General features: G+C 40.7%; 1 protein-coding gene across 3 annotated transcripts in view; it reads left to right on the top strand.

Moving 5' to 3' along the window:
- BRPF3 (bromodomain and PHD finger containing 3) overlaps nucleotides 1-25,438 on the top strand; it is a 1,617,494-nt gene that overhangs the window by 1,209,304 nt on the left and 382,752 nt on the right. For all 3 annotated transcript variants that reach the window (XM_044076533.1, XM_044076534.1, XM_044076535.1), the window contains one exon: nucleotides 7,304-7,397. In XM_044076533.1, coding sequence (XP_043932468.1) covers nucleotides 7,304-7,397 — 94 coding nt within the window. The remainder of the gene's footprint in view (nucleotides 1-7,303; nucleotides 7,398-25,438) is intronic.

The following is a 25,438-nucleotide window of genomic DNA, read 5'->3' as shown; positions in this document are numbered from 1 at the left end:
TTTAAACCAAACTATTCATTTGCCTACCTTTTATGCAAACCCCCAAAATAAAGGGGAGAAGATTTTGCACACTTTGGATATACACAGACAGTTGCAATATTATTTGAACAGAACTAAAGGGTTCAGGCAGTCTCTGCAGTTGTTTCATTTGCTTTGTGTTCTCAGGGCAAACCTGTTTCAAAACAAACTATTTCTAAGTGGATTGGTTTTTGTATTGCTTTCTGTTATTCCCATCATGGTAAGGAGATTCCATCTGGGATTAGGCCTCATTCCACTAGGGCTACTGCCACTTCTACAGCTTTTTTAAGGGGGGTGGCTACTAAGGATACTTTGGAGGCAGCTACTTGGAGTTCAGTGCATACTTTCTCTAAGCATTACCACCTTCCACTTTACTCTAAATCTAGGGCTGGATTTGCCACTGCAATTTTACAGGGCATTTTGGCAGCTCCTAATGCTTTATAGTTTTGCCATCCTCCCTTACCTCTGCTTTGGGATTCTACCCATATGTAAGGACTGCAGCAATGTGAGATGAAGAACATAGTACAGTTTTGTACCTACCATAAATGTAGATGTTCGAAGATCCACATTGCTGCAGTCCAATTTACCCTCCCACCTTCCCCTCTGTAGTTAGAGGTGGTTGTGTGGTTTGGGTTGTAAATATTGTAAATATGGTTAGTGCAGGGGTGGTTGGTTGTTTTTTGCTGTTCTTTGGCTTTGCCCTTTCTTTTTAGGGCCTTCTGACATCTGGGGCAAGAAAAGACTGAGGATATGACGTCGGTCATGCGCTTTTGTACCCTGACGTTCTGATGTCAGTTTTAAGCGCCTTGACCGACGTCAGCCTAATACTTTGGTATTCGGGCCGACCGAGGACAGTGGACTACCCCATATGTAAGGACTGCAGCAATGTGGATCTTCGAACATCTACATTTATGGTAGGTACAAAACTGTACTTTTCGAGTGTTCCCTTACTTGGACGAGTGTCTCATCACTGCTCTTACCAGGTCTCTTCTAGTTTAGCCCAGAATCTACCTGATTTATCTCTGCTGTCAGTTGGATATCACGGTGAACTCATTTATGTGGTACAGACTTTGGAATTTATAGGAGTCCACTTCTATAACACTACACAAATAGCAAGGCTGCCAGTGAACAGAGACTGTCAACCCTGCGCACCCAGGCCCTACAGCTTCTGTCCTGCCAAATGCCAGCAGCCAGATTGGTTCTTCAACTGTTGTGGTCAGTGGCAGCCTCCATTACTTTAGTTCCTTTGGCAAGATGATATATGAGAGTTCTACAGTGAACACTTGCAATTCAGTGGTCCATCAGATACCAACCCATGGGCCTTTGGTTTCATTTAACAAACATTTGCAGGACTCGCATAAAGTGGTGGCTTCAGTTTCAATCTAGGTTCTCCTAGGTCATCCATGTGTTCATTCCCCTCCCAAAGCCACTATGACCGTGGATGCTTCCCACAGGTGGGGGTGGGGGGATAACTACATGGGAAGGATGGTCCAAGGCACGTCTTTGCCTAAGGTAAGGGTTCACATCAGTGTCTTAGAGATGATGGCAGTCCTCCAAGCATTTCAGGCCTTTCAGGATGTCCTTCCTGCTGTAGGGATGATTTCTGTCCAGATGGGAACATGTCAGTAGTCTGATACATCAACAAATGGGGGGAACACCTTTCTACCCCTTTCTGTCTTGAAGCAGTGAGAAGGGTGGCAGTGGGCAAATATCTTCCAGCTACTTTCTGATGTTAATGCATATACCAGGGAAGTCCAGTGTTCTAATGAGCAGGTTGAGCAGATTGAGCCTGCTGCCTCACAAGTAGTCCCCCAACCAGCAATGGCAGAACTAATTTTTCATAGTGCGGCTAATTATGCTCTCATTTTTTTTGCCTCTCCTGTCAACTCCAAATGCACCAGGTTATTTGTCCTTATTCCCTGGATGGGAAGACACTGAGGGATGCTGTGGTGCATGTTTAACCCACACACACACACACACACACACACACACACACACACACACACACACACCGATCTCATCTTAAATTTCTGCAGAAAACATTGCAGAGGAAGATCACAGTTATCCTCATTGCCCCTTTCTGGCCTCGACAAGTGTGATTCCCCTTCCGTTGACCTCATTGATACACCTATTTTGGGTGCTGGACCCAGAGCCAGGTCTTCTTTCTTACCTCTCTGGAATGCCTCAGCAGGACAATCAAGCCCTCAACCTGACTGCTTGGTTTCTCCACATCCATTAATGACTAGTCAGTCCAAGCTCTGTTCTCAAGTGAGCCACATTCTCACTTCTTCCCAGAGACCATCTACCAGGAAAAGTTATAAGAGTAAGTGGAAACGATATTTTATTTGGGTCACCCAAAGGAATCTGGTTTCTTTTTCAACCCCTGTTCCAGTGGTTTTAGACTTTTTATGGTTGTCATTTTTCACAGCGAGGCTAGTTACGCTACTTTTAAAGAACAGTGAGCAGCTATTTTGAGTTTTCATGTTGAAGTGAGCCTTGCTACCTTAGCTTCCCTCAGCCTATGTAAAGCCTTCCTGAGTGATGCCTTCCTTCTTAGACCCCACACTTAAGGATCCTCCCTTGGGGTATGACCATTTTGCTGTAACCCAGCTACCCTTTGAACCAGCTGTCAGGGTAGACATTACATTTTGGACTTGGAAAGCACTCTATCTAGTTGTTGTTACTTCAGCTCAAAGAGTGTCGGAACTTCAGGCTCTGTCCTGCAAAACTCCATATATTATCTTCCACAAGGATAGGGTATCCTTATGGCCTAGTCCGCCTTTGATACCTAAGTTAGCTAAGGAGAACTCTTTCAACAAGTGTATCATTTTTATTTATTTTCTTTCCAATTTTTTTGATTAAAGGAGAATATCTACTTCATTTGTTGGATGCACATCACCAACCACCCTTTTACCTCCTTCATACCAAAATGTTCAAGAGGACAGACAAGCTATTTGTCTCTATTTCCTAAGCTAATGTGGGTCAAGGTGTTTCAAAAGTATTTTAATGAAACAGCTGACTGCATCTCTCGTGTATAAGGAAAAAGACTTGACATAACCTACACCAGTCAAAGCCCTGAACTAGATCTGTTTAGCCTTTTCCAGGGCCTCAGTTGATGATATTTGTGCTGCTGTCACCTGATCTAGCATTCACACCTTCATTTCCCTGATATGCTTTCCAAGAGTAGGATGGTTTATGATTCAGCTGTCCTCTGAAACATCCTCCTTGAGACCTTCCTAAGATCAAAGTAGCTGGGGACTGTGTCCCGTCCCTTGAGAAATAGATGGAACAGACATCAGATGTGAATGTTACAATGGATATAAAAAATGTACACACCCCTGTTAAAATGCCAGGTGTTTGTGATATAAAAAAAATGAGACCACAATAAATCATTTCAAAACTTTTCCCACCTTTAATGTGACCTATAACCTGTACAATTCAATTGAAAAACAAATCTGTTAGGGGAAAAATGTAAAAAAATAAAATCTGTACAATAAGCTGGTTGCATAAGTGTGCACACCCTTAAACTAATACTTTGTTGAAGCACCTTTTGATTTAATTACAACATTCAGTCTTCTTGGATACACACCTGCCATCAATTAAAGAGACTCTGATTAACCCCAAATAAAGTTCAGCTGTCCTAGTAGGATTTTCCTGACATTTACTCAGTTGTCTGCTACAGCAAAAGCCATGGTTCTTAGAGAGCTTACAAAGCATCAAAGTATTTCATTGTTGAAAGGGATCAGTCAGGAGAAGGGTACAAAGAAATTTCCACACCACTGGATATATCATGGAACACAGTGAAGACACTCATCAAAAAGTGGAGAAATATGGGACAGTAGTGACGTTGCAAAGAACTGGACCTCCCTCCAAAATTGATGAAAAGACAAGATGAAAACTGGTCAGGGAGGCTGCCAAGAGACCTACAGCAACACTGAAGGAGCTGTGGGAATTTCTGGCAAGTACTGGTTGTGTACTACATGTTGTTCTGGTTGTGTACTACATGTGACAATAATCTCCCGTATTCTCCATGTATCTGGACTATGGGGTAGGGTTGCAAGACTGAAGCCTTTTCTTACACAGAAAAACATCCAGACCCGGCTAAAATTTGCAAAACAATACATCATGTCTCCCAAAAGCATGTGGGAAAATGTGCTATGGTCTGATGAAACCAAGATTGAACTTTTTGGCCACAATTCCAAAAGGTAAGTTTAGTGCAAAAACAACACTTCGTATCACCAAAATACACCATCCCCACGGTGAAGCATGGTGGTGGCAATATCATGCTTTGGGGTTGCTTTTCTTCAGCTAGAACTGGGGTTTAGTCAAGGTGGAGGGAATTATGAACAGTTCCAAATACCAGTCACTTTTGGCCCAAAACCTTCAGGCGTCTGCTAGAAAACTGAAGATGAGGAGGATCTTCACCTTTCAACATGACAATGACCCGAAGCATACATCCAGATCAACAAAAGAATGGCTTTACTGGAAGAAAATTAAAGTTTTGGATTGGCCCAGGCAGAGCCCAGACCTAAATCCAATAGAAAATCTGTGGGGTGACCTGAAGAGGGCTGTGCACAAGAGATGCCCTCGCAATCTGACAGATTTGGAGGGCTTTTGCAAGGAGCAGTGGGCAAATATTGCCAAGTCAAGATGTGCCTTGCTAATAGACTCCTACCTAAGAAGACTGAATGCTGTAATTAAATCAAAAGGTGTTTCAACAAAGTATTAGTGTAAGGGTGTGCACAACCAGCTTATTGTACGTTTTTTATTTTTTATATTTTTTCACCTAACAGATTTGTTTGTTTTTCAATTGAATTGTACAGGTTATAGGTCACATTAAAGATGGGAAAAGTTTTGAAATGATTTATTGTGGTCTCATTTTTTTATAGCACAAAAACCTGGCATTTTAACAGGGGTGTGTACACTTTTTATATTCACTGTATGTACTTATCATAACGATAGTTCTGTGTTGTCTGATCCCATCCTGCCACAACTTCCCACCCTTCTTCACCATTCCATTTCATGGAGAATGGTTTGCCCCCTGACAAAGATATTGTACTGTTTCAACTCCAGAGCAATTTCCTGTCTGAGAGATCTTTTGTGTACTTAAGGCTGGTTACTTTTGTTTTTTCTTCGATTCTGCCATTGGGTTGGAGGCAGTTTAATCTGATGTAATCTTGGGGACAGGAGGGGGTTATGGGTAAGGGAGGGAGCCTGAGGTGAGGATCCTAAAATCTAAATGTGACCAATGTTGGATCCATGGTCAGATCTGAAGACCCATCCATTGAGGAAGGACAGAATCAAACAGCACAGATCTATCATTATGGTAAGTACATAACTTTCGTTTTTGGGTACTTGACCTTAGAGGCAGTGAGGATGAGCACCTTTATCCTAGGTGGAGGGAGTGTATGCCTTTCCCTTTCTGAGGTACCCCACCAAGCAAACACATCCAGCTCTTCTTGCCCTCTTGGTCCATTAGCATTCACTTCCCATTAGATTGTATGAGCTTATAACACCACAAGTAATGCATCTTCAGCTAGATTGTGCATTAATAATGATAAAAATGTGGAACCCCCATTCCCTACATTTGTTGCAGTAAAATCATTCTTTCCCAGTTCACCTTTGAATACTCCCGTCTATATAAACTCAGTGGGCAGTTTCCTCGATAATGTGGATAAACCCTTTGGAGGGTGAGACAAGTAAGCTTGACCTATGTAAAAAAAAAAAAAAAAAAAATGGGAGAGAATAAATATTTGCACTGCTTAGGTGCTTTGGTCACCTCTAAATACAATAATTTCCATTAGTAAAAAAAATATCTGTTTTCTCCTTCAAATGTTGATAAGTACCGTTGTATGAGTCAGACCATGTATTAGTAAAGCTCAATGTCCCTAGATGGTTTAGAAATATTTTTTAGAAATTAATCTGCTTTTCACAGTGTTAACCAAATACTTGTATTCTTCCTTGCCAAAATTTTGTCAGAATTTCAAACATATCGTGTCATAATTTAGATCTCCCAGAATCACCAAAATATTGATGGTAAACAGAGGCAAATTAGGCAGTTGGCATACCCATGTATAACCCTGTAGTACAGTTTGCCTGATGATAAAGCACCAGATGTTCCACATGTACAGTAAAAAAACAAAAGTGAAAGGGGACTCCCCTGTCGTGTACCCCTGGTGAGCTAGAATATTCCCAGTAGTAGGGCTTAGATCTTAAATTTTTTTCTGGGAATCCCATTCTCAAGACTTCAAGTAAGAATGGATTGCAAGTCAGTCAGATTCCTTTCTGCCATGTAAACTCAGAATCAGAATATTTTTCTCGTGTATGTAAGTATCTTCTGCTTCCAGATAGCTTTTGAGGCGTTTAGTAGTGCTCTAGAAAGGTCGTAGCTGCATAGACTGATGAAGAGCATTGCATAGTCAACAATATTGAATACTTTGTAGAGGTCTGAAAGACAGATCTGAGAATTTGGCCATGATTTTATTGGTCATGACTGATAGGACAATGTTAATGTCATGGTAAGGGTTGAAATCACTGATGATCTTCATTAAAGTCACAACAGGGGAACCCGCCAAGGCATGGGAGTTGTAGATGCTGGTAGCATAGGCTGCAAGGACTGAAGTACCTGAAGTCAACAGCAGTAGGAAGAAAACATAAGCAAAAAGAAAAAGAAAAATTAGTAGGTGCCACTGACGTACATACATGTTTTGGTGGTAGCAGGTGCTGCCAGTCTCAGACTTTTATTGTTAAAGTGGTGAGAGGTGCTACCAGCATACCGGCATTTATACTCTGTTGGGAGGTGTCCACAGTGCATGCATAGATACATAGATAGGTAGTAGGATGGGCCACTGGCATATCTTTATACATCACTAACGAGATGGAGTTGTATTCCTTGTCTCTGTATAGATCATGACTTATTTGGGGTGACAATCTTGAAGATTTCTCCTGTGGCTGAACTTGCTTTCTAAAGGTCTCCATAAATTATGAGTGGACTGAACCACTGATAGCAGGATTAGTTATTGGTGAACAGTTTCACCCTTTGGCTAGTGGAAGGGAGTCATATATGTACTGTAAAACGTGCAGGTGGGTTGCTCTTGTTATTGCATTGTGTGATACAAAATGCATATGCTGAAACCATTTGAAGAATTAAAACATAAAGTCACAGCTAAATCACTTTGTCATTTTTTTGTAGTCTTTCTTGGGTAAAAAAGTGTAATGCATACACTTACAACTGTTCTTTGTTCCATTGTCATGTCTGTGATGTAATTCTTTCTTTCTTTTACAGGATTGACAAATGGATTCAGGAAGCACAGTGAGAGTGGTTCTGACTCTGAGTGCAGCTCCAGCTTCGCAGGGAGTACTGCCTTTGAGACATGCAGGTAGGATGTTTGATCACCCTGCGATAGCCTGTGACTTCACTGACAAGAGGCAGAATTCTACCGTAGGGTGTGACACTGGTGTGCAATTTATTTTATTTTATTTATTTATTTGCAGTTTGATTAAAAAGTAAAAGTTTGATTAAAAATTTTAAAAAGTATCATCTTCTGAATACAGTTGTTGGATGTTTGCATTTAGGTGACAAGGTGATTGCTGATTTTCTGTGTAACTCCAGCTGCATGTTGGTTAGTTTTCATGTGTAGCATAATATTTTCAGCATCTCTTGCTTTGTAGTGCTTGGACAAAAAAAAAATATTAAGTCCGTGTTTTCTTCTGTAAGTCCCTCCTTGAGTTGCTGTTCCCTTCCTTTTCTGGCATGTGGTAAGAATACTCCCAGTGAGGAGGGAGGGAATACCAGGATAAAGAGAACTGTCTTTACTCAACGCAACACATTCATAATGAGAGTGAAGAATGGATAATGAATTTGAAATATGAAGTCGTTCATTGTATTTTTCACTGTTGTAGTTGTGCTAAGTTTAGCGATTTTTTTTTTTTTTTTGCCACAGAAGGCTCAACTTCCATCCCAACCTTCTGATTTTTTACCCTTTCCTGGGTGGACCCCTCACACCTGGACATGAGCACACCTGTGCTATAAGAGAAACATCCACCTGTGACATGTTTACTTCTTTTCTTACCATAGTATGAGAAGGAAGAAGCATTGTTAATGCAAGTATTGAACATCATCAGTGTATCAGTTTGACTCATCTTCCAGAGTACAGATAATTACTTCACAGAAGGAATAACATTTCATTATTCTCACCTATTACTTGTTTGTAGAGTTATAATTTTATGGCGTCGGGCATAGATGTCACTTTCTAATGTTGCCATGTGTATTTCTTGTACAAATAATTACCCCTTAAAAACTTTGAGTCAGTGCTTCTTGTTTTTAGGGCCAAATCACAATGTCCCCTCTTGCCTTCACTATGTTGAATTTAACTAGAAGCCAGTCAGATAGAGAACAGAATATCTCCTGGATTATTTGCACCAGAAGAAGATGGGCATCATGTGTAAGGCCAGCACAGCTTCAGCCAGATCATTCACAGATGTCTGCCTTAAAAAACTTAGAGAAACACCCATAAAAGAAGGGACAACAGGAGTCCAGTGACACACAGATAAAGTCCCAAGGCCTTCCTAAGCCCAAGGGCATTGCTTCCAATGAGGAGTTTTTGCAGCCTTTGACCCTGTTGCTTATTTGGACTAAGACTCCTTGCAATGTCTTTCAGGAGGCCACCACACTCTTGAAGCCCATGTTCTTGTCGGAACATGGGCTAAATTCTTAGCTAGGCTTGTAAGGGCTTCAGGGCCAATAACCTAGTAACTTCCTATGATCCTGTGAATGGAAAGCATGTCCTCTAGAGCTGAAGCCTTTCTGTAGCCATTTGGTCCAGACACTATACTTCCCCATGGGTATCTGGTTCTGATGATCATTTTATAATAGCCAAGGCAGTATTTTTTCATTTTGGTTAGCCTATGTTTATTTCAAAAATAGAAGTTGTTAGTGCTCACTTGAAAGCCACAAATTCTAAGGAGGCAAGTACCCTGAAAAGCAGATCTGTGGCACCCAGAATCAGATATTCTCCATCTTGCCTCATCCTAAGCTGTTTGGGTCTATCCCTCATCCACTGTTCCCAGAATTCCTCCCATAATTTGACACAGCTCGCATGTAACCTTGTTTTTCCTTACGAATCTGCATTCTCATTTGGATTAGCTTTCAGTGTGTGTGTGTGTGTGTGGGGGGGGGGGGGTTCACATGAAAAATGGATCTCCGCTTGAGGATTATTATTCCAAAAACTGAGAGGTGAACAAACGGGCTTATGCAGGCTAAGTGTACTCCCTTACCCCCCCCCCCCCCTTTCAGTGCATCTCTGGAGGTAGATTTTTTAAGTCTCTGCGCCAAGGAAATCTGATTGCTTCAATGAGGTTATAGGCTCATTTAAAAGAATCAAACTGTCGATCCATCCATTGTGTCCATAGATTTCAGCAAGTGATCCTTGGGAGCTGCAGCAAAGAATTTCCCTGGTTAGAGAAGGAGCTTTACACCTCTGCTGCTCTGGCCTTCAGGACTCTGAACTGCCAAATTCACATGTTAAAGTTCCAGGGGATTCTCTTGTGTCAGGTCAAGTACAAGGCACAGGAAGTAAAAGGCAAAGCCTTCAGTGGTAATTGTGGGATCTCTGTAGTTTTTCCCATCTCAGCTCGACAAGCACTGTATCACTGTATAGTGGCTATGGTGCAGTGGAGACATCTTTCAGGTTGGTAGCAAGAGGCTGTATCATAATGAAACATGCTTGGCTGAAGACACAACTCTTGCCAGAATATGTGATAACACAGCTTCTCAGTACCTTGTTAAGACAAAGTGCTGTTATTTGAATACTTGGCTGAATGAATACCTGGATTAAAGCATTTAAAGAGCTGGAGGAGAAGGGGAATATCATGCAGTTGTTCAGACATCTGTTTCACACCTCTCCCTGTCATATACTGTAGAAATTATCCTTCAGTTTAATTTTTCACTAAAAGTAAAATAAAGTTAAATAGCTAAGGGGAAATAGTAGCCAGTTCAGAAAAAAATATCAACCTGAATAAAATGAGTACCCTGGAGCTGAGACACTGCAAGGGGACAGCTATGATGCAGGAAAGCTTTTCTATCCCCTGCCCCATCAGAGCCCACAGAGTCTCACCCCTGCACACTCCTTCCTCAGTCACACTTTTTGTCCATGCCTTGGGGGTTATCAGGGTCCATTTCTTGAATAGTGGAAGAGAACCACTTGAGTCCTATGTATCCCAAGACATGTATAGGCTACATTTAATTAAAAAAATGTTCTCAGGTATCACCCAAGGAACAAAGAGATTTAGTGAAGTGTGTACTGCTAGAACTCCTAAAATAAAGGACCACTGAGAGAGAAAGTGCGTTTCTCAATCCTGGAACTGTTTCTGGTACCAAGAAAAGATGGTCTTTGGAATTAACATCTCCATCCTCGACCACAATGTGAGTTTTGGCTGAGGTAGGGGCCATGTAACATGTTGAATGATTAGCTCCCCTCTTCTCTGGTTAATACAGTGGTGTAATATAGTCATCTTGGTGAAAAACTGTTCATGTTTGGGAAGGAGTGATGGAAAGACAAAGGTCTCTTCTAAAATTGACTCATGTCAAGGAGTAAGCATAAAAATTCACCAGCAGCTGTGCAGAAGAAATAAAGGCAGCCACGTGGAAGTGCTGATCATTGTGAAGACAGTTGCTTGCTAAGCGAGAATGATGGTTTCCTGCTAAGTAACATGGAATCAGATGCTAGAAATAATCAGATACATAAAAATGATGGTGGAGTTGCAGAAAATTAATACTATTCTGTTGGATTATATGCAGGCATCAGACAGAAGGATGGCAGAAGTGGAAACTGTGATTACAGCTCATTCTGTCTAATTTGATAGTAATGAACATGTTAAAAACAGATTATTTACAGCAGAGGGAAAGTTGGAGTTGCTTGAAGCCCAGATAATTGATAAAGGGGAAGAAAGAATTTAAGATTTTCTGGGGTCCAAGAATGGGAAGAGGTAAGCTCTTTAGGCTGTGCAAGAAGGAAAATGGCAGACTGGGTTAGTATTCCAGCTGAAAAAATATAAGAATAGAAGGAACAAACTGTTTATTCTGTAACACTTAAAGGTTAAAGTGATGATCCAGTATTAGTCAGATTTGAGGCACATACGAAGTAAGAAAGATCTGACAGAAACCTGGACCCAAAGAAATTAAAATAAAGGAAAGCAGAGTATGTTGTAAACAGGACTTTTCCAGTGAACTAAAATGAAGAGACTGACCTACTTTCTTGTTGTCAGTGTGCTGTTCCCATAACTTTTGATTCTACTTGTCACCTTCTTTTTGTCAGTAGATGGCATGTCTAAGTTGAAGCAATCTGTTTAAAGAAATGGATTTCTACAGGTGAGCTACAGTGGCAGGCAAGGCAGAAGGAATCTTTTGGATGTCGTTGCTTTCTGACAAAGGATAGCTGAGCCCCTTCCACTTTACAGAAGAAGGCTGGCAGAAAAAGTAGAAAGCAACACCATTGCGTAATGTAGGGCAGGACAAGACAGAATGAAAGCTGAGCTGCAGAGAAAGAGTATTTTTTCTTAGTTTAAACCTTCACTAAACAGTCACATTTTAAGTTGCAACATGAGTTTGTATGAATTATAGAAGACAAAACAAATCCTAAGTTTCCACTGTTGTCACCGTGGTAGTATACATATAAATTTGCTTTAACAATTTTCTTTCCCTCTGACATTACACAAATTACTTAATTTTTACCTTTCCTTAAAACTGCTTCTGAGTATTATTCTACGTCCAGAAATTCCATCTATTCCTAATTAAAATTTCTCTTTCCCTTTTCTATAGAGTCACCTCCATTTATTTTATCTCCTTTATATTATTCAAAACGTCCATTACAACTGATTTAGATTTTGATTTTCATTGTCTTTTAACTGTTTTTTGGTTGCCAGTAGTATTAAATGTTACTGTGTCTGAACAGTTTAGATCATATTTCCTTCAACTCAAATAATTAATTTCCTTATTTAGTACCATTCCCCCATCATTTCTGTCAAGAGTACCCTGTAGGAGATTTCTAAACTCTGCCATTACTTTACATTCCCAAATAATCGTGTTTTAAATTTCCCCTCTGTTCCCTATCACATTTCCAACATTTGCTATCTACCTGAGAAAAAGTACTCTGAATTCTGAAGTTAAGTACCTGTGCAAGACACTTCCATGCAAAAATCCTAAGCCTTCTGGACTTTGTTGCATATTTGATAACCCTACAGTTTTTTTCCAAGTATTCGTTTGTAATTTGCCTTTCTCTTCTCTTGTCCCAAATCTTCACTGATCGATACTTGTCATGCAGTATTTTATACATATGCCCTCACAGTTATCTCTTTTTTTAACATCATTAGCTTGTTCTAGATTCAAGTAAAAAAAAAAAAAAAACTACCAGGCTCATCTAACACTTCCCTATCACTTTTCTTTGCCTATACTCTGCTGTCATGTCCCTGATAGGCAATGCAATCTCTAAACTCCTGCTCAGCCTTATCTCACTGTTCTACAGTTCCCTGCCAAACTATTTGTTCCTAGTTCCTTGGTTGCTTTGCTAATTTCCTCCAGCAAATGCTAACCTCTTTTGCCTTTTTTCAGTACTCCTAGTCGCAGACATCTGTATTGATAAAGTATCCTATGTGTATCCCCCCCGGCTTCATTCTCATAAACCTTTGTGCTGCTTTTTGTGTATAATAATCTGTATGGTTGTTACTATTCTCCTTAAGGAGTTTCATCAAAATTCCTAGCATCTCTTTATCTCTCAAAACGCTCATTACGTCCTCATCCTTTTCCACTATGATTTATAACCTTCTGCTTGACGTCTTTAATTTTTGTTTACAAAGCAGGCATTCTGATAAAATGCTGTTATTCCAACATATTACACATAACAGTTCGTTTGACTATATGTTCCCATCCTGCAGCTTGCATGCACACAATGGCAGGCTGATCTTATACATAGCTGCTTCTTCTCTACTTTGAATCCATGCCACATTTTGCCAGATGTTTTGCTTCAGTAAAACACTCTAAAAACAAACAAACAAAAAAAATACATCTTTAAAATGCATCCCCTTTTAGTTCACAGCAAACACACAAAACTTTATGCACTTTCCAAAAAAGGAAGTTTATGCTCTCCAAATAAGAGCAGTTGCACCACATTGATTGCTGCATTCCCAGGTATTGCCTATTGTAAAGTTATGGGTGTCCATACTAATGTAGATGTTAGAGTCTATGTTCCCACTTACACAGATTGTTATAAGTTCTTATTTTGTCTCTATGCCCTCCAAGATGTGAAAAAAACTTCAATACTTTCACTAACCATTACCTTTTAGCCTTAAGAAAAAGCGCACTGGTTAACCTTAAAATTGTGCAGTGTAATATTTAATGCATTAAAGTAGTAAAGCTACTGGGGAGTCAGCTGCTTGTATAAGTATTCACTTCCCACAGTGTCAAACTTCATTTCTTACTGTACTTCTAGAGCTCAGAATTCCCTTCTCTGACTCCCTGTGACAGGGGATCGGCTAAGCCCTTTCCATCAGGGGATGCCTAAACCCCCCCCCCCCGGTCACAGGAAGTCAGTAGTGCAGTCTTTTAGTGTCAGAGGTGGCCACAGTGGTGCAGCGGTTAGCGTTGTCGCCTCACAGCAAGAGGTTCTTCGGTTCGATTCTCGGCAGGGGTGCCTTCTGTGTGGAGCCTGCATGTCCTCCCTGTGGTCACGTGAGTTTCCTCCGGGTGTTCCAGTTTCCTCCCACATTCCAAAGACATGCAGTAGGTGGATTAGGCAGGCACTCTAAATTCACCTTAGGTGAGTGTGTGTGTGCTCGCGAGTGAGCGGTGCGAATGAACTACCCCGGCAGGGCTATCCACCCGGCAGTGTAAACCTTGGCTTGAGATGATTGTCACTGCTGAAGTGACACCCAGACACCATATGCAAATTGGGAAAAGGGGTTGAGGATGGATGGATTACTTTACTGCTGCCAGAGAATACACTCTTCTGAGGCTTTCAAGGATCAACTGTTAGCTTGTGCTTTCCTTTGCTTTTTGGATAGATGGGTTCTAAAATCATTTGTCAGGGTTACAGATGGCAGTGGGAGGAAATTCCTCCTTTTTAGGGGGTCATTTCTCATCCTCCAGATCAGACTTTTTTGTTTCCACCTGTTCTTCCTGTCATGCTGTCCCAAGGAATGATAGAATCAGTTCCAGTTCCTCCTTTCCAGATTGGGAAGGGTTTTTATTCAAGGATGTTCATAGTGCCAAAGAAAGAAAATGCTTGGAGACCATTTCTAGATCTTTTTTCCTAAACCTGTTTGTGATAGTGCCCAAATTTAAAATTGTCACTTCACAACCTGTTACTACTACTACTTCCTCTTTCTTGTAACACTAGACTTAAAAATGCTTATCATCACATCCCTATTCATCCAGACTTCAAACGTTTCTTAAGGTGCTGTGTGTCTGTATCACATTGTCAGTTCTTTGCCTTACCCTTTGAACCATCCACTTCACCAAGAGTGCTCACTAAGTGGCTAACTTCAGTTATAGCTCATTACAGGCTGTAGGGTATCCACATTTTTCCATATTTAGACAACTTGCTTATCTTTGCAGAGTCTTTCTCAGTGTCATTAATCTCTCTGTTGGGTAAGAGAGCTCTCTTAAATAAACTGGGATTGTGAGAGAACATTCAAAAGTCTCTTGATTTTCCTCACAGAGGATTGTGTTCCTAGGATGTCAACTAGACCTCAGTTCAAAGAGCTTTCTTGCACAGGAAAAAAAATCTATCTTTAGCTCTGCTTCTAAGATTTTCCACTTAGACTTTGGTCACGGCAAGGGAATACCTCAGGATTTTGAGTCTCATGGCTTCTATTATTCTCATGGTACCCCTGGCAAGACTTCACATAGAAAGATACAGTGGTATCAGAAACCTCTGTCCCAGTATCGGCAACCTTTATTTTTTCAAATCCCAGTGCTTGGGACTCTTAGAAGAGAAATCTTTAAGTGAAGACAACAGATGTCCTTAAATTATAAAGTCTGCCCTTCTCCCTCCTTGCTCCAAAGCAGTCACTCACAAGAGATACTTCGGATTTTGCTCGGGGAGCATTTTCAGGAAGGATAAAGGTACAGTGGGTGTAAGACACCAAAGACCGACACAGTCACATAAATATCAAGGAGATGCTTGCCCTAATCAAGGCACTAAACTCTCTGAACCATCTTTGGTCCCCAGGACCTCTTCAAGGATTTACAGACAATACTGCAGTCATGTGGTACATCAACAAGCAAAGGGGGACCATGTTGTTACCCCCTTTATAGACTATAGCCATGTTAGCTTGAGATACAGCTTCACAGCACAGTCTTACTCTACAGGCATCCTACAGTCTGTCAGAACAAATGTGTATTAGACAAGCTGAGCAAGATCACAGTAGACCATCCCGAAAGAAAACTGGCAAGATTCTGTTCTAGAACTCTATGCAAGAAGGCCTGGAAGACTGGAGTCTTTTCTTTCCCTTGGACAGGAATGTTCCTTTATGCTTTTACACCATTTCCACTAATGTCCAGGGTACTTATGAAGATTCAGAAGGAATCCCCCAAGATCATTTTCATGACTCTCTTCTGGCCCAGGCGTCTGTGGTTCTCCTTTCTTTTGGAAATGGCCAAGGCAATTAACACAAGCTTCCTCAGAGACCGGATCTACTCACACAAGAACAGGGATATTTGATGCACACTGACATCAGTTATATTTGACTGCCTAGGTAATAGGGTATTACTTCCTTATAGGCACCTGCTTACTGAGGACGTGCAGCAGGTACTAATGGAGGCAAGAAAGCTTGCTACTAGAAAATCATATGTTAGCAAATGGAAAAGTTTTTCTAGATGGTGGCAACAACATAACCAGCACCCATTGAGGACCATTTGTTCTCTGGTTTTACAATATTTGTAGGAGTCAATATTCTATGGCTTTATTTCTCTGTCAAGGCTCAATTATCAATCATTTCAGCATGTTTGCCAATGGATTTTCTCCTCTTTCAATGCAGTCTGATGTCAAAATGTTTTTGGTAGGGGTTTTGCATTAGAGCCCTCCCAAGAAAATCAGTGGCCCCTCCTTGAGATTTTAATTTTGTGTTAGAGAAGCTAACACTTGCTCCATTTGAACCAGCTAATCTGACTGACTTGAGCTTTTTAACATAGAAAAGAGTTTTACTGATTGCTCTGACCTCTACAAGAAGGATATTTGAGCTGCAAGCTCTTATGGTGAGTCAGCTCTATTTCATTTCCCACAAGGACATGGTTTCTTTGAGAACTAATCCTGTATAAAAAGAAAATTCTTTATTGAAGTGCCACTTATAACATAGGCAATCATGCGTTTGTATAAATGAAAACAAATCATATTAACATATTTTCAGTTGCAAACATTATACATCACTTATAATCTATACATAGTCATTCTCAATCAAACATTACAGAACTCATTCATTTCCTGCCTTCCCTTAAACCTCTTTCCTCCTCCAAAACATTATTCTGCGTGTCTAATCCTTCTTTTATACCTAAAGTAGTAACCAGATGTACTGTAAGCCAAATTATCCATTTCCCCGTTTTCTTTCCTGAACCTAAAAATGAGGGAGAAGGGATACACCATCACTTGGATGTCCACAGACAACTCTGGTACTATCTTGACAGAACTATATCTTTTAGAGCTTTGGATCAGTTGTTCATTTCCTGTGAAGGTAAAAAGAACGGTCAACCTATGTCAAAACAGACTATTTCCAAATTATTGAGACTATTATTTATTGTGAATTTTTTTTCAGGAATTTTACTCCTAGAAGGCTGTTTAGCCAAGGTGCTAGAGTGTGCAGAGAATACAGTCTTTGTACATGTCTTTTGGAATAAAACCTTTCGGTGGATTATCTGGTCTTGTGGTTCGTTTCTACTGTGTTGCTCTTGTTGTTGTATTTCCATGTCTGCTGTGATAGTTTTGGTTCTGTTAGCAAGACATCCCCCTGAAAGTCCTTCAGTGGACACTAGCAACCCAGTGGTCTATTCTCCACCAGTCTTTATTCATCCAGATCAAGATAACTCAGGCATTCAAAAATTACCTCCTTTGGTGGATTTACTCTGATGAAGTTCTTCAAGGTTGCCCCTTCACTCTTCCTCAGCCCAAGGCCATAGTGACCACAGACGCTTCCCAAATTGGATGGGCGGCACTTCTTAGATAACAGTCCAAGGCATTTGGTCTCCTAAAGAGGCCAGTAGGCATATAAATGTCCTAGAAATAAGAACTGTGCTCCTAGTTTTGCAGGACTTTCAAGACACTTTCCCTTCTGGGACCATTAAGATTCAGATGGTCAATATGTCAGTGGTCTGGTACCTCAACAAGCAAGGAGGAACCAAATCTCACCCCCTGTGTTGAGAAGCTTTGAGATTTTGGCAATGGGTGATCTCATCCAATCGATTTCTGAGAGCAATGCACATCCTGGGGAAATACAGCATAATAGCAGACAAGCTAATCAGATCCATTCTAATGCCTCATGAGTGATCTATCAACATGAAAGTGATGGAAAAGGTTTTCCATTGATGGGGCCAATCTTGCTGTGATTTTTTTTTGGCATCTCCCCTCAACAACAAGTGCAACATGTTCTTTGCCCTGATCCCCCCCAAGGGGAGTCACCAAGAGATGCTGTTCTCCATGATTGCCCCCCCCCCGGTCTTCTGTACGCCTTTTCCTCAGTATCTCAAATCCCAAATTTCTTCAGAAAGCACCATGATTGAAGAGCACAGTCATCTTCATTGCCCGTTATTGGCCTCATCAGATTGTTTTCCCTATCTTTGGCATCATCTCCTTTGCCAACCTTGGACTCTGGATCTAACTTTAAACCTCCTCTCTCACCCAACAGACTCTGCACACCCATACATTCTAGGCCTAAAGTTGACTGTATGGTTTCTCCAATTCCGCTGATAGCTAGACAGCCCAGGTTCTCCTGTCACATTCTTTCATCATCCCACAAAGTTTCCACTAAAAAACTTTGCAGAAGCAAATGGAAAAGGTTTGTTTTTTGGGCACAGCAAAAGTATATTGACCCCTTTTCTGCACCCATTCCAAAAGTCCTGGAGTTATTGGCTACAATTTTTAAAGAGGGAGCTAGTTCCTCAGCTGTTAAGGTGCAGCTAGGTGGCATTTCTAATTTTCACATAGGAATCGATAATTTATCTTTAGCGTCTTCCAAACTTTGTAAGGTTTTTTAAGGGGTACCCTTCTTCTCAGACCTCCATTTAAAGATCCCACTCCCCCGTGTGATTTGAGTTTAGTGTTACAGTGCTTGACCCATTCTCCCATTGAACCATCGGCCAAGTGTGAATTAAAACTTTTAACATGGAAAACTGTCTTTTTAGTGGCCATTACCTCTGCTAGAAGAGTCTCAGAACTCCAAGCCCTATCTTTTAAGCCTCTTTATCTGATTTTTCATAAGGATAAGGTATCCTTAAGAATGAACCCATTCTTCCTTCCTAAGTTGGTGTCAGAATCCAGTATCAAGCAAGCTGTCAACCTGCTGGCCTTCTTTCCAAATTTCTCAAACAAATGAGAATACATGTTGCACCTTTTATATATCCACAGATAGTTATGTTTTTATCTTCATAGGACAAAAGCTTTCAGGAAATCAGATCAATTTGTCTCCTTTTCAAACTCAAAATTGGGAAAACCAGTTACCAAAGTGACCTTAGCCAAATGGTTAAGGGATTGTATTTCCTTTGTTTACAACAAATTGGGTATGTCTTTGCCATAATCTCTAAAAGCTCATTCCACAAGGTCCATTTCTTCAGTATTTCTATCCAGATCTTCCTTGGACAGTAATTGTTCAGCTGCAACTTAGGCTAACCCTGTTACCTTTATTGCTCATTAGAAATTTGATCTGGCCTCTAGGGGAAGAGCAGCTTTCAGCTCAGCAGTGCTCAGGAACATCCTTACTTAGAGTGCTCCCAGGAGTGAGGTAGCTGGGGACTCTGTTGCAATTATTGAGGAATGAATGAAAATGACATCATCAGATAAAGAAGTTATGTGCTTATCATAATGTTACATCTGTGTTGTCCATTTTCATTTTTCCTCAACTTCCCTCCCTCCAACCTTGATCCATATCTATCAATTTTGCCAGCACCTTTGCCATTATTTTAGCTAGTGTGGACATTTACACTTTATAGTCATGGTTTAAAATTGAAACCAGCCTATATGAAGTTAAGTCTGATAGGTCTTTATTGTCTTTAAGGATTACAACCACCACAACTTTCTTCCAGGATGTTGGTGCTTCCCCTCTTTTAAACTACTGTTACACAAAACTTTCCAGAACTTTATCACTTTCTTCCATCCTAGCTTCTAAACATCCATAGGAATGCCATCTGTTTCTGGAGATATTCCTGCAGATTGGTTATAGTCACCATTTTATCTCATCTCATCTGCATCTAATCTTGACATACTTAAGTCTTCCATAAATATTTCTTTTTATGCTTTTTCTTGATTTCTGCATTTCTCTGATGTTCATCGTGTTACCCTGCTGCAGTCCACACACTTGGGTTATCTTGTCATCAGGCGGTCCCGCAGTCGGCCTGAATTCCAAAGTCTTGGTCCGGCGTCGGTTGCTGTCGCTTCTTCCCTGACGTCAGTGCGCCAGGGGTATATATAATGCATCCGACACCATTTTCTTCAGTCTTTCTTGCCGCGTGGTGCCCGAAGCAGAAGCAAGTTCGCAAGTGCCGGTCGGCCGACTCCTGAGATTTTCGAAGTCGAATTTCAGATCCGAAGTCTTCAATAAAGCTAAGTACCGTACACATTTTCATAAAGTTTCCGAGATATTTCTAATACAGCTACAGGATCTTTGGTTATTTTTCTTGTTATAGGGTCCCTAAATTTAGCAACAACCCTTTCTACTTTCTGTTGCCTAAGTCATTGTGCTAAACGTTTTTGTGTTTAGGGGATGTCAAAAAGTTGCGTAACAGCAGTCTTTCTAAACTCGTGCATATTATCCAGGCATTCTGTTATTTTCTCTGTAGCACTTCGGTTCCACCTGTTCTTCTGTGAGGTTCCCCTTATTCTGCAATACTTTAACCTTTGTCATCTCCTTTAAATAATTCTTGTTAATTCCTAACCACATCTTTTTCTTTTATTTCTACTCTGTTTGTAAACTCCACTTTCATTTTATCCGACTCAGTAGCTATAACTTCTGAAGAAATTTCTATCTTTCCTATTAACACTTGGATAATTTCCACTACCCATTCCTTATATTCCTGTTTTTAACAGATATGTGAGGAAGCACCAATGTCCCATTTTTATTCCATTACCCTGCATTTTTATCTTAGATGTTATTGGTGCATAATCTATAATAGTTAATTAGATGTGTGTCAATTCTTTCAGTTAAGTGCACATGTTCCTGTGAAATAAAATTTGTGTGTAGTCTAGCCCAGTTATTGTACCTTGGGGAATAATACTTAAATTCACTCTGACATCCTACTACTGAATTTACATTTTCCATACCAAATATTTTCATAACTTTCTTCAGAAATCTACCCTCTTTTGTTATATTTTCCCTTCTAGGTTATACATCCTCACTGTTGCAAATCAGGTTCCAGTCCCACCCTATAAGTAATATTCCCTGCTGAAAACTGATACTTTTTCCAAATAAATTCTTAAGTTCTATAAAAGCAGTTTTAGGTGGAATATAAATATATGCCAGGATAATCCTCCTTCCTTGCCAGTAGCCTCTTACTGCCACATATCTAACATTATGATCTTTTTTCCCTCTTCTGTCACTATTGGAGCTCCTGTAGCAGTTAGTATAAGTACACCTCTTTTCTTTTGTCCCTGATAATGTAGAATATCCATCCTGAAATCCTTTGTTTATCAGATTCCCTTTCTCACTTCTTTCTAAATGCGTTTCCTGTAGCATTTCTGTTTGCACTCTGTATTTCTTAATATAATTCAATACTCTTACCTTTGAGGCCATTCACCTTCCAAAATAATATGGATAGTGTAGCCATTACGATAAGAAGTTGTTGTACCCATCTAATATATATGTCATCTTTTTTAAATGCCTACTGCCTTCTTTTGAGTTAATGCACCCACTAATGCTTGGCAGGTTGATCCTTTACTACAGTTGTTTGTCATTTCCATTTGAACGTTTCACATTTTACGAGACTTTTTGTTTTAATGAAAGCACTCAAACACCCCCCCCACACACACACACAGAAACTGTTAACTTAAAACAAACACAAAACACAATACATTTTCAAATAATGAAGTTTAACCCTCCTGATAAGAACAGTTGTCCCAAGTCAAATAGACAGCTGTACCCACAGGCATCACCTAAAGTACAGTTAAGGCTATCCTTTTAAAGAGCATGTTACAGCCTGTGCTCCTACTTAAGCTAATTGCTGTCTGTGCTGGTCTTGTCTTTATTCTACTCCGATGTGCAAAACATTTTGTGTACATTCAGAAAACATTAACTTTTAGCCATAAGAAAAAGTGCATCGGCTGTTTGTAAGTAAAACTTACAGTTGTTGTTGTTGCTGTGTCTTTCAGCTTTTTCCCAGTTAGGGGTCGCCACAGCGGAACTCCGGTCCGCTAATGATTGGCAGTAGATTTTTACGTGCCGAGTTGCCAGCTCTGACGCACAACCTCCAACGAAAGTACACCCATTCACGCATGTCTCCACACAGAAGACGCTCTAGCTGAGAATCAAACAGGACAACGTCTTACTTTGAGGCGACAACGCTACCACAGCACCACCACCGCAGTTAAATAAAACTTAGTGTTCTAGTAAATACATTGAGATATTTAGCTAGCAGTGAAACTGCTATCTCTTCACTTCCATAAATTTCAAACTTTATTTTTTGACTAAATTGCTTGCCTTTGTACTTTTTAACTTTACATTTTTCTCAGCAAAGTGTTCTGAGCTCTCAAGATTTATTACCTGGACCTGTAAGTCAGCTTGTCTTCATGGAAACATAAAAACAGAATGTACAATTGTCCCCAGCTGCAGGCTTTTCTATTCACACTGAACATTTATTAAATGAAAAAGTTTCAGTACATTCATAGTGTTCTGTTATTTTTTATAGCACACATGCTTATACAGGAAACTTATTAGGGTAAGCCAAGGACATTAATCCAGACATTCACCTATGCAAAAGTAAGAGAAAGCATCTAAACTCTACATATATTATAATCAGTGCACTTTTATATTCCATCCCCCATCCCAACAGTCCAAGATTACATCATATTAACATGAACATACTGTTGTCCAGCCTTTATTCTCTTTTTGCATTGTAATTCCTACATTTCGTAAAACTAAAAAAAGAAAAATAAGTACTTGTTTACTTTAGTGTCTTTATTGCATATGACAGTCACTTAAAACGCTTTATTATATAACATGCAATTGATATCATGAAATGATTTGTACAGGTACTGTTAAAAACAAAATTGATTCACTTAGTTACTCTTTTTTTTTCCTTTGTGTCCTCCTAAACATTAATGACATGATGTGGGGTATATGTTTTAAAGTCTCCTCATAAGTTTAACAGAGTTAACAAAAATCTAATCTTTGTCAGCCACTTTTTCTTGTAAAGCTGTACTTCACAAATATGACTGGTGCTTTATAGTCTTCCTCTTATTCAATAATTTCAGCGTTGTTTGTCTTCTTGCTGTTCATTTCCATCTCCAAACCCCAGACTCCAGGTCAAGTCCAGGGTACCCCCAAATCTTCTAGTCAACTTCCATGCTTTTATTTCTCCATCTAAAACAGTTTCCTTAGAGTCTTTCTATAGACTTTATTATCAGAAGAATGAGAAGCAGAGTCCCTTTCTGTCTGATGACATTTGTTTTGGACAAACTTTTCCTCCTTAGCCTGTTTTGCATTAAAATATCATTGATTCTGCAGGAAAAAATATTCTGAAAACAGCTGGATACAGCAGCTTGACTCTCACATGTGCCTCTTGACATTCCTTGATTGCTGGAATAAATTTGCATCTGATGTTGTCAATCTTCATTTATTCTTGACGTATGGGACTCTATTCCGACTCTTGGAACCAGCTTGGCTGTTACAACAGCTCGCGCGAATCAAAAACTCTTAAACTAATTCCCTACTCAGAATGCCCCTCTCTAGATTACCTCAGATCTCATTTCCTGCTCTTCTCGAAAGGACACATCAGCCGAACTCTATTTGACCTAAGTGTAACTTCATTATTTTTTTCTATTAATATTTGAAATTTTCTGAACCTTTTTTTCCTCCTACCCAGTTAACTTCCCTGCTAACTCTTCTCGTCATCTTGTTCTCGACTACCATCGTTGGTAGTTTTTCCTATTAAACTTTAGTTGCTTTCTTTATCAAGTGAGTGTACTGTCCTTTTTTACCTTTTACCTTGTGGTATCCATCCTACCATCACTGGTAGCGGTATTCCTTTTGCCCCTACCTCTGGTAGCTCCAGCCTACCAATGTTGGTAACCCTTCTCTCTTTCTTTTTCTGTGTGCATGTATATCTAGTGTGATTGTCTTCTGCTGTTGATTCCTTTTTATCAATCAACATGGCAAATAAGAGTAAAGGTACAACTGGCCTGGTTTGGTTGTGGAAGAAAAATGCCCAATTCTGATGGGCATTCATCTTGTGTTTTACTACTTGGACCCGGTGCATTTACAACAAGAATGTGATATCTGTCAAGCATTTAGTCACTGGGCCTTCATAGAGAAGAAAAATAAGCTTATGTTAAAAGATCTGATTAAAATATCTTTTGGTGAAGCTTTGTGCAGTCAGACTAGGACTTCAAAATCGGATGTGTCTTCATCTTCCTCTTCCCCTTCCTCCAAGACTGAGCATGCTAAGAAGAGGAGTCTGTCGTTGCCTGCATCCCCTTCGGCCCCTGCACATAAGAGATCTAAATCTTCGGCTCTCACTCCTACTGTGGAACCGAAGTTGACTACCAAAAAATCTACGGAACCATCCTCTTCAGTTCCAATTGTAGTAACAAGCTGTGCACCTCAAGTTTCGGTGCTGTCCACCTTGGCGCCGGCTATTCATACCACCTCTTTTCCTCTGTGCCGGTTACGCCGCCAACAATATTTTTGGAACAGGTTCCTTCCACAGCACCACCAGCACCATTGGAACCACGGTTCTTTTTGGTTCCCAGAGCTAAGTGTTCCCCCTAAATACATCCCTTTGTGGGACAACTTCCAAGCTCCTTTTTAGAGAGGCCAGAATCCCCTTCAGCCTTTTCTGTCTCTCCCTCTAGGAGTCTGATGGACGTTGACGTCATGAGCTTGGTGGATCAGCTCGTTGTGGCAAGGGGTCTTTCATCCTCTTCCCAGGTGTTACTCCCTTCTGGAGATGGGACTTTTTCTCCAAGGACTCCACCAGATGTTCCTCCTCCTTTAACCTCCACTGAGGCTTTAGAGACTACGACTCCAGTTTCCCTAGTTCCAGCTGTTCTGGTGCCGACAGCTCTTATGCCTTCAGACCCAGTGTTTGCCATGAGTTCCTTGGCCCTTTGGAACCGATGGACTCCCGGGCTCGTAGATCTGCTGCCTCATTCACAGGCTCTTCCTCATCTTAAATGGTGATGGTGATTTCTTCGGAGCGGAGTGGGACCATGGTTCCAAGTTTGTCCTTCCCATTTCTGTGCTCTTATCCCTATTCAATGGGGGGGGGGTTGCCTTTCAGGTATGGAGGGGGCATTGCCCTCTGCAAGTTCTCAGCTGGTTTCTTCTCCATCAAAGAATTTTCCCAGGATTCTCTCTGGTCCAGAGCTTCCACCAACCTCCACGCCCAGACACCAAGCATCAAAACGGCAGGACACCCCTGTGCAGGGCCTTACCTCTTCCGATTCCTCCACAGAATTTCCCACTGAGGAGGTGCCCCATAAGAGGTTGTTTTAGAGGAAACACCTTGATTCCCTGGAGGAATCGGTCACAGAGGACACAGACTTTGATGAAGAGGAGGCAACTATTAAAGCAGAGGGGTGGCTGGAAAGACCCAAGACCCATCCTTAGAGGAGTCTGTGTACTTGCAAGTTGTCGGTGCTCGCCCATCTTGGGTGACCCCGCCTGCTGACAATTTTCCCAAGTTGATCACACAGTGACCATGGAAGGCCCCTGATTCCGTACAGCCAATCCCCCGGAGCCCAGATAAAATCCTTTCAGCACCAGAGGACCATCATCATTGGGCCAAAGGATTAGTAGTAAATGCCAGGGTGGTTGCGGCATCCACCAAGAAGGAACTAGCAGAAGAGAGGTCCACTGTTTATCCCCTTAACCAAGAGTCCAGGATGATGGACAGGTTTGGAAAGTGGGTCTACGCTTCTTCAACCTTTGCCTTACAGTTGTTGAATTTCATGGCACACTTTACTAGACTTCAGTGGGATCTGATCAAGGAGCTCTTGGATACCCTTACAGG

This window comes from Protopterus annectens, chromosome 7.part0, assembly GCF_019279795.1.
Source record: "Protopterus annectens isolate FY-2018-M chromosome 7.part0, PAN1.0, whole genome shotgun sequence".
NCBI lineage: Eukaryota > Metazoa > Chordata > Ceratodontiformes > Protopteridae > Protopterus > Protopterus annectens.
Note: the sequence above shows the minus strand (reverse complement) of the source record. Positions and strands in the feature narration are given on the sequence as shown.